This window comes from Oculina patagonica, unplaced genomic scaffold (assembly GCF_052425735.1).
Source record: "Oculina patagonica isolate OP01 unplaced genomic scaffold, crgOcupat unplaced381, whole genome shotgun sequence".
NCBI lineage: Eukaryota > Metazoa > Cnidaria > Anthozoa > Scleractinia > Oculinidae > Oculina > Oculina patagonica.
The window spans coordinates 2,405-12,335 of NW_027558234.1; the positions used below are offsets into that span (position 1 = coordinate 2,405).

Sequence of the window (9,931 nt, forward strand, 5' to 3'; positions counted from 1 at the left end):
TGAAGGACTTAAGGCCATTCAGTTAGTGTTTTTGCCCCCCAACACGACTTCCAAGACGCAACCGATGGACCAAGGCGTCATAAGGTCACTGAAAGCTCACTATAGAGCCCTCACAGTTCAGCTCTTCATCCGCGCCGTTGACAACAACCAGCCCTTGCCCAAAATAAGCATCCTATCGGCAATGAATATGCTTACTGCAGCCTGGGACAAAGTGTCAGAAACAACAGTTCAAAACTGCTTCAAAAGAGCTGGCATCTCGGAGCAGTCACAGGAGCACGCTATGAATGACACCGATGACCCTTTTAAAGAACTCACTGAAGAACTCGAAAACCTTAGAGAAAGAGCAGAAAATCAAGTTTCAACGCAAGTTAGCGCCGAAACCATGATTGAATGTGATGACGACCTTCTAACAGCTGATACCGAGCTGCCGAGTGATAGTGACATTCTTGCTGAGTTTCGAGTAGATGACAAAGAGCTTGAAGAGGCCCTTGAAGAGGACGATGAGGTTTTCATTGATGAGCCGCCCCCGAAACGCCCCTCAAGACACGAACTGTGCCAAGCCATTGATGTGCTGCAGACATTCGGTTTATTTGTCGAGGTTGAAATGGATTCATTCAAAACCAATCTTCGAAAGCTATCAAGAATAGTCGATAGCAATAGATTTGTTGAGAAGCGTCAGGGCCTTTTGACCGACTATTTCACGAAAAAGTAAATCATGAACTTTGTAGCAAAGGCTTGACATTGTTCTCTTGAGAACCTGCAAAGTTTGCAGTTCCTGGACTTCTCCAGCTGCTTAGTTTTGTTTTGTTGCAATTCACATAGCGTTTCGTTCCGGTTTATACGAATTTAAGAAAGGTACATTGTTCCATTTTCACTCGACTTTCGTAAAATTAAATTTGATTGAAATGTACACTCAGTACACTACATGAATAAATAAAGAAAATCACGTGAACTTTGAAAATGTAAATCGCATGAGCTTTGTACTAGTAACCTGACGTTGTTCACTTCAAAAAAACTTGTAAAGTACGCAGTTCTTGAACTTCTTCCTGCTGCTTACCTTTGTTGTTCTTTGTCACATTACGTTTTGTTCCAATTTATTTACAGTTATTTAGAGACACTGTTTATTTTCATTCAACCTCTCTATTCTGTAGTTTAATTTGATTAAAATGTACACTGCATTAATAGAAAAACATTAGACACTGTTTTGTCCTTATTTCCGGTCATTTCTTCTCAACTCGCGATAACTCGAACTCCCGATAACTCGAACCATTTTCAATTTCCCTTGAAGGTTCGAGTTATCGGGAGTCGACTGTATATGGAATATACATGGTCGTCCTGCTCCTAAACGAATCTGGTGACCCCCTTTTTTTATTTCAAAATTTAAGTTCCCTTGAAGTAATAAACCAGTAGGCGAAGTTTGGTTAAAAATCTATGTTCAGTTTTATTTTGGGGCAATGACCTTAAACCAAGACAGTGGAATTCTGATTCTTGGAACCCTTGATTTCTTTAGCCTGGCAATAACTCAAAAGTCTTTGCCTTGGATTTGCTTTACCAAGTTGATTTCTGCAATTTCTCTAGTTAAATGTTGTTTCTCTTGGAGGTTTGAGGTTTCTTTTATCTCAAAATTTGAAAAACAAATCAACAGTCAGTTACAAGGTAGCTGGGATGGACAGATCTTAACATGAACGATTAGGAACTACAGGTTGTCATTTGACTCATGGTTGAGCAGTTCAAGTTTGAACCTGGACACAGGTTGTGTTGTGAACTCACAATACCAGTGTCTTTATGCATTAGTGTATTAAGTTGGGACTGAATTTTTTTAGGGAAATTTACTTGAAGGGGGATAACCTGCTATGGACTATACTCTTAGTCACTTTATGCTGCTGAAACTTTGTCTTATTTTTTGAACAGTCCTGCCTAATGGTATTTTTATTTCTTTTCAGGCCAGAAGGAAGAGTGTATCAGATGTTTAGAGGACAGTTCTTTTATTTTTCTCTATATCTAAGTAAGTACTTAATGTAGCTGAGGGGGTCCTCAGTGTGTAAAGAAAATAATTTTGCAGGTTGCCTTCAGACAAGTTGGAAGCACGTGCTTGCCTGAAGGCATTTCTTAATAGCCTCCTTCAGCTACCAACAAAAAAGTCCAAACACCTTACATGCCCATCGAACAACTGATGGATATAATTCACTAGCCCCGGGTTACTTTATTTGCATGCTGGTAATAAACAGAAACCCGAGACGAGTGACACCACTAGGACTGTCAGGGTGTCAAACCTTGACCCTGTTTGAAGCAGGAACTGTTTATTTATTTGCTTACCAGAAGACAACTAATTTGAGTCTACGATGGGATATGCATGGAATGCTTAACTACAGTAGAACTTAGCGGGGTTTTGAGTTATCGGGGTCGATTGAATATTTAATTTTTTAAGTTAAAATTGATAGTTAATCGATTTTTCAGCACTTCAGTACACAGTACAGGGAAAACTAAACTTATCTTGTCAGAAACTCTCACACGATCATACATTTTAATGATAAGAGTGGAAAGTGACTGTCAGATACGTGATCTATTCATTTCTTAAATTAAAATCAATTCGTTGTAGTGTTCATTTAAGTATTTAAAGCTGATTAGTACACGACGAGAAGAGCTAATCGCCGGATATTTCAATGGGCATCCGTGGCGAGCTGCAAGAACCAGAATTCGAGTTATCGGGGTAAATTTGACTCAAATTTCGATCAAGGGAAACGAAATTTAGTTCGAGTTAGCAGGGTTTTTGAGTTATCTATCTTTTTCGAGTTAACTGAGTAAAAATGACTGAAAAGTGGAATCAAATCCGAGGGAAATGGAAGTTTGTTCGAGTTAGCAGGGTTGTTCGAGTTATCGGGGTTCTACTGTATTTATTGTTATAGCTCACCACTAAATTTTCTCAGATTCTGATTGGTTTACAACGATCATGTGATGTGATAGTGTTCATCCGCAGGGGGCACTATCAGCCCTAATAGTTCACAACTAAATTTTCTCCGACTCTGATTGGTTTAAATTGATCACATGATGCGATAGTGTTCATCCGCACTATCAGCCCAAAATGCCTGTTTGAGAAAAATGCCCGGATAGATAGTGCCCGCCCATGAATTTTTTTGCAAACAAGCAGGCCTGCAGACAAAGAAACCCAACCAAATTCACTGCATTAAGTGGGTTTCCACTTATCATGGATCTCTTTCTTTTTGTCTATATTAATCAATCAATCAATCAATCAAAATGATTGATTGATAAATAAATATTCATCAATCAATATAATAAATATTCATCCACGTAATGAATGATATGAATAAATATTCATCCACGTAATGTCTAATGAGCTGAAAGCTCATTCAAAACATGTACGTGCTAATAAAAAAAATAGTAAAAATATGATATCTCTATCTAAATATATATAAAATACAGTAAAAACCCGCGTGTAAGAACCTAGGGATTTAAGAACCTCCTGGCAGAAATTTGCTTCCTTAATACCCCAAAAGGTTCTTATATGTGGGGTTAAACTATTTTATTTATAATACAATAACTGTATTTTATCAAAAAGGATGTCTTTAGAGATCAAGAATTGCACAGGGAAGCTAAAAAATGCCAGTAAGTACCCCAAAATATAAGAACCTGTTTTGCCAAACTCTAAAAAAGCAGGTTCTTACACGCGGGTTTTTACTGTATTACAAAGCCTAAAAAAATGCCTCTAAAAACACAAAAACTGAAACTTGTAAAAATAAGACAAATACAAAAAGTGACTATTATGATAAAAACCACAGGTACATACAGTACTGTGCAAAAGTAATGCAAACAAAATTCGTCGAAATTCGCAACTTTTCGGGGCTTTTCGACGAAAAAATTGCGAAAATTCGTTCGAAGCGAATTTTCGGCGAAAAAAGTAGCACTTTTCGTTTCTTTGTACCATTTTAGAAAATTGGAGATTGCCACTGAAGCCTCAAGCCTCTGTATCTTGTGCCTGCAGCTGCAAATTGAAAAGCTTTGTAGTTAAATACAGATTGTTCATCATTCCACAAATGAAAGGCCATCACTGACAGGTACATACTTTGTACCATTTTGTTGTATTCAGGTTTTGTTCATCTGCTACAGTTTAGATACCAGACTGGAGCTCTTTATCGTTTGAGAGCACTTGGTATCAGTACTAGCATGGATGTCACTCGAGGTCAGTACTATGTTGTTAATGCATTAATGTGTTAGTAGTTCATCTGCTGTGCGTCTTGCAAACTGACCAATCAGTTTTAAAGAACCAGACTTACAACATCATCAACCAACAACAACCTACCGGTAGTTTCACTTGACACTGAAAATGACTTCCACTCATGTTAAAGGGGCTATGTCACGGTATTTTAGGTAATTCAGTCTGTTTATTTTCATTAATTAAGAGCTCTAAACTTCAAATTGGCAGAGCAAAAGTCTTTTATTGGCTAAATCACAGCTACATAACAAACAAGGATGATTTTCGGGCATTGTACGTGACACTATCATACAAATTGAGATTATCTCGAAAAGGTTTTCCCCAAGTTTTCCCCAAACGCAATCTGTTTTAATCTTCTCTAAATTTGCCCATCGATGCCCCTTTTTGGCCTTTCTGTGTTTCTTTTGAGTTTTTCTACAGTTTTTAAAGCCGTTATTGTGATATTTCAGTTAATTCTATGACCAGTTGGTCAGTGCCAAAATTGCTTAAAAGTGCGTGACAGAGCCCCTTTAATGTTGTCAAAATTAATGGCTGAAATCATAAACAACAGTTCTTTTGAGAACTTCCTCAACTGGACAATCACACTATACAAACCTTAATAGATACTCCTGGGCTCAAACTTTTTACTGATATTAAAATGTATTAATCAGTTAAGTCAGCCCATAAAGTAATTACTGTTTTACCAAAGTTGGAAATTTGGAATATCTATGCCAAGGCGTATCCGAACTTTGTAAAAAATGGAGATTAACAGTGAGGCCTCAAGCCTCTGTATCCAGTACCTATAGCTGAATGTGCTTGCATGCATTTACTGATCAATGTACTCGTAACTTGTTAAACTTTTTTGACTGCATTTTAATAATGAATCAGATTTCAATAATGAAATTGTGAACATTGAATTTATATTAGTGACTTGGTTTAAAAAAAATTACCTAACACAAAATTGAAAAATGCTTTCCTTGCAATAATTTCTATAATTGAATACTTGTAATGTATAAGTAAGGTTTTGGTTGTCACAAAACGTCAGTCAGTTAATATGTAATTGCTTGCAGAGGGTTTTCACTCATGGATGTGGAGAGGACTAGGGTTTATCATTCCATTTCTCATTGTGGGATATGTAAGTATTCTAAGTACATTGTATAACACGTAGCTTATTTAATGTTGTCAGAGCTTGCACCACCACGGCAGCTGACATGCAAGTAATTTGCAGTCTGTCTTTTGCCTTAATTCCAATTGCAATACCTATACCACTAAGTATATCTTTGGGGTACCCCAAGAGGACGTTATGAAGTGGAGCATAATTTGCTTTCTAGGGAGGGCAGTTTGTTTTGTTTGTTTTTTGCATCACATGTGGAGAACTACCCAGCAGCTATTGAGTTTGCTATGTTTATTTCTTCCACAGCTGTTCCAGTTGTACAATGCTTACACATTATACCGACTGTCCCTCCACCCTGAATGCATTGAGTGGCAGGTAATTAATTTTACATTGTGACTGAATAAGGATAATATGATGTTACATTATTAAAAGCCAAAAGATTTGTTGTGTTCAGGATAATCCTTTTTAATCTTCTCCAGTACTAACCATACTTGTTATAGTTTTGTAAAGTTTTCTTATATTTGTACCATATTGATTTGTTTTCTTTTTGGAATATTTATTTTTATGAATCATTCTGTATTTGATGAGAATAATTAAACTGCCATAAATTACTGTAAAATTATATGGAAAATCTTTAAAATTGTGGATACTTTCCATAAAGCCAAATATTTTTTTAAATTTTGGACGGAAATCAAAATAATCAAAAGGTCTGTTTTGGTTTTGGTCCGACTGGAATATTCCACTTTGACCTGTCAAACTTGTCAAACTGAAATTTACCATTCTATTTTGACAAACTGTTCAGTTGTCTTACTTTAATTCAGTAGCTTCTCACAGATGCGGGGAACTGGGGAAAGGAATGCAAAATGGAAAGGACCATTCCACCCGGTTGGCCCAAATTAAGCATTAAATGTTGCACCATTTTGCAATGGTCAGTTCCTGCTGGTCCGACTGGTCGCACTTTGAAAATGGAAAGTACCCAGTGTCTTTAATCATCAGAGTGTATTTTTACAATGAGAGTTACACAAAATCATAACTTGCAGTACAACTGCAGTGTACATGCACGCTTGATGTGGAAGGTGTACATATGTAGACTGAACATTTATGTGGGATGTATAAAAAAATTGGGCAAATAATTAGCCATTGAGATTGCTGGACATTGCTTAAGTTGTTGAAGAAGTGACACCTGCAATGATTTTTTTTATAAATAATATTATGGCTTTGTTGCAGGATATCGAGCTTAATACTTTGCATTTCTCGCTCTAATTTGTATTTCGATTTGCTTAATCTGCAGGTGCTGGCTCTGAGTGTTGTGTTTTTTACACTGTTTGCTGGGAACATGACTACACTGTTGTTGATCTTGAGGCAGAAAGTCAGCAAGACAGTGGCAGTTCCACAAATGCCTTGTGGTTAGGCAACTCTTCTAATTTCTGAACTGAGAGAGGTGGAACAAGTTTATGATCCTGTTCAAAATTTCTGGGCTCAGTTGTTCATAGGGTAGATAACACTTTCTATTAATCACTATCCAGTAGATAAGTGTGGATAAAACAAACTATACTATCAGTTGGGTAGTGCGCTATCTGGTGGATAGCATTATCCATCCTTTGAACAACCGGGGACTGGAAATATTTTAAATCACATTCAGCTGTTCCTTAGCCTCCCACGCAGTCGTTCTTAGGGGAGATCGTGTTTCACAAGAACGACTGCGTGGGAGGCTAGCTGTTCCTTGAAGTGAATGAAACATCTGAATTGCTTGAAAAACAGAGTGTTTACTATTTTATACTTGATTGCTGTAAAGCCAACATATTTGTATGAAGCAGATGTATCTCAACTTTCATGGGTTCATGTGAATCAGTGTTTGATTGTCATTTTGAGTTTGTAGGGGTATATAGACTTCGTTGTTGAACGTAGGCAGGAATATTTGCCATCTGCAGCATGACACAACTATAGCCTCTTTTTAAGTGGTCTGTTGTGATTATTTTGTGGTACCATTTTTTTTTTTCTTGAAGAGGTTTGAGTCTACCGAAGTAAAATATCTTGGAAAATTTGAAAGGGCTATATCACTGATTTAAGTATTATTTATTGTCAGATTCTTCTCATTGATCAAGAAAACATTCTGATTCTAGACAGTATAGAAGACCAAATTGGTGGATTTGAATTATTATCATGTAATTTGTAACTTGACAAAGAAACTTATGTCATGACAGTGTATACCTGCCAACTCTCATGCCTGTGGTGTTGAAAACTTTGATCTTGTGCCAGGTCATGCAAAGGGTGAATTTCTCATGCCTAGCTGAAAAAATAAACTATAAAAGCCATAGCAGTGACATTTTCTAAAGATATATTAACTCCAAACAATGCAAGAAAGAAAAAGTACATGTAAATGATGGTACTTTCTGCAAAATCCCCAATTTTAGAACGGAAATAGCCTGCGTAGCTGGCGGTATTTTGGGGTTATAAAGCGCGTACAAGCAAGCGGCGAAGCCGTGACAACGAGCGGCGCAGCCGCGAGTGGCTTGGGGAGGAGGTGTTGAAATACCGCCTGCCCGGATGGGCTGCTTTTTGAGAAGCCCGTACGCTGGCGTACGGACCATTCTGATTGGATCAAAATGCTTAGCTCGTCAATCAAATGTTTTAGTAATCTCCCTAGGGAGCGCTCCAAAGGAATTAATGGCGGCAGTTCTTTGCCGCGAACAAAGCAAATCAAACATGGCACATCAAGCTTTATCGTGGGCCTTATCGAGTTTGAATATGTTACGCGAAGATGGAGAAATTGTTTGAAGCAAGAGCAACAAGCGGCCGCAAACGATTTGTTTCGTGAAAGAGTTGAGATGGCCATTTTGCTAACCGCATTGCAGTTGATTTAATTTAGTGCGACTCCTGGTGCGATTCAGATAAAAGTTTAAGCGAAATTTTGGCATTACGCTTTGGTCTTATTGTATTGTCAAGAAAATCTATGACATACCTTTGCTCGTTTTGACAATTTGGAAGCAGTATTCAACAAGATAAACTGTTTGTTTTTCCTAAATGTGACCAGATTGGAAGCGGTTATTTTAGCCGAACGTGACATAGCTTTGAAAAGCACATTTCCTTCCGATATATTGGAGCGCTCTTGTCTAAGCCTAGTTAGTTTCGAATGATGAACTATTTTGTTCGCTGGATTTTGTCGAATGAAGAGTCCGATTTGTAGAACTTTGTCGACTGCCGGTATGAAACGGAGTTTTCCGTGGACGTGACTGTCAAAATAGATCGCCTGGATTATTCAAAGAAACAAAACCTGTCAACAGGTTGTCAAAATGCAAATAGGGGGCGGAAGCCAAAAAAGCAGCACATCCGGGCAGGCGGTATTTCAACACCTCCTCCCCAAGCCACTCGCGGCTGCGCCGCTCGTTGTCGCGGCTGCGCCGCTTGCTTGTACACGCTTTATAACCCCAAAATACCGCCAGCTACGCAGGCTAGAACGGAAAAAGTACTCAGGATGATGTTAATAATAAAAATATTTAGATAGGGCTTATCCAGGCCTGCTCTAGGCGCTTTATTGACAAAGAAAATGTTGACATTTGTTTTTGAAAAAATCCATTCTGGGATAATTTTGGGATCTGGAAAGGGTGTGCTCAGAAATCTTTCGAAATGTCCTTTGAAATCTTTGAACGTCTTTGGATATCGACGGGTCATGCTTGAAAATCCTGGCATTCCCAAGATGCCTTTGACTTGGGAGAGGTTGGCAGATATATCAATGTCTCAGATCTATTCTGCTTTTAATGCTTTCAAATTCCCAAAAGATCTGAAGTCATCTGAAATAGAGATTAGGTAACAGGTAAAGTCCAGTCAGACATTATGTTATAAAACTAAATAATTATTATAAGGGGAGGGAGGGAGGGGGTGTTATGTAAATTACTTGATGACCCTGACAATGAAATAAACATTTATTATATTGAATCTGAGTAACCCTGTATAGATACCAAGCAAAATATTTTAACCGTGCCTTCCCAATTCTACTTAATATTTATATTTTGAGAATTTGCAAATTAAACCTATCGAGTCTAGTACAAGGTATTCTCTATAAGATGATTACGTTTATAAAGATAGCAAGCAATTCCTTGTCATTGATTTGTAACTCTACATTTGTGTCAATCATTTTGAAGGAGATAATAAAGGAGAAATAAAGGAATTTTTATAAATCGTCATTTCGTGTTTCTCCCAGCTTATACCAGGTTTACTTGTGACGCATTTCATTCAGCTTGAAAGAGAAGCCAGTCCTAAAACACAATGCTGTTTTAAATTCCCTTATAACAAAGGGATTTTAAAATGGTGGTTTTCATTAGTTTATAGACTTGAAATTCTCTTTGTTGAAATCTAGCCATTCAAATCATGTGTCCCCAGAACCACCATTTACTCATTCAAAGGCAATGCGAGCAAACAGGGACAGGCAGCTCTATGTACAAAATGATGCAGTGACAGATCTAGGGCAGTGACTAGACTGTTCACAGCCCTCTATTTTTTCGTGTTTTCTCGATCAATGAGCGCGTGGTGAGAACAGCGTGAGAACTGGACACCAGCGCAAAACGGAAGAAGCAATTTTTTCTTTCGCTCGCTTCCCGCCACCTCCC

General features: G+C 37.8%; 1 protein-coding gene across 1 annotated transcript; it reads left to right on the plus strand.

Annotated features, from left to right (window-relative positions):
• Positions 1 to 1,869: 1,869 nt before the first annotated feature.
• LOC144640611 (transmembrane protein 120A-like) lies at positions 1,870 to 7,780 on the plus strand. Its single transcript, XM_078499706.1, has 5 exons — positions 1,870 to 2,005; positions 4,106 to 4,198; positions 5,281 to 5,345; positions 5,631 to 5,699; positions 6,616 to 7,780. Exons 1-5 carry the CDS (start codon positions 1,921 to 1,923, stop codon positions 6,733 to 6,735), a joined length of 432 nt encoding a protein of 143 aa, XP_078355832.1. The 5' UTR covers positions 1,870 to 1,920; the 3' UTR covers positions 6,736 to 7,780.
• Positions 7,781 to 9,931: the final 2,151 nt, after the last annotated feature.

What these genes read in the sequence shown, in the direction of transcription:
- LOC144640611 (XM_078499706.1), top strand. Translation starts at nt 1,921, where the DNA reads ATGGTATTTTTATTTCTTTTCAGGCCAGAAGGAAGAGTGTATCAGATG. An exon ending in TTATTTTTCTCTATATCTAA is followed by an intron (nt 2,006 to 4,105) that starts GTAAGTACTTAA and finishes TGTTGTATTCAG; the next exon opens with GTTTTGTTCATCTGCTACAG. An exon ending in CATTTCTCATTGTGGGATAT is followed by an intron (nt 5,346 to 5,630) that starts GTAAGTATTCTA and finishes TTTCTTCCACAG; the next exon opens with CTGTTCCAGTTGTACAATGC.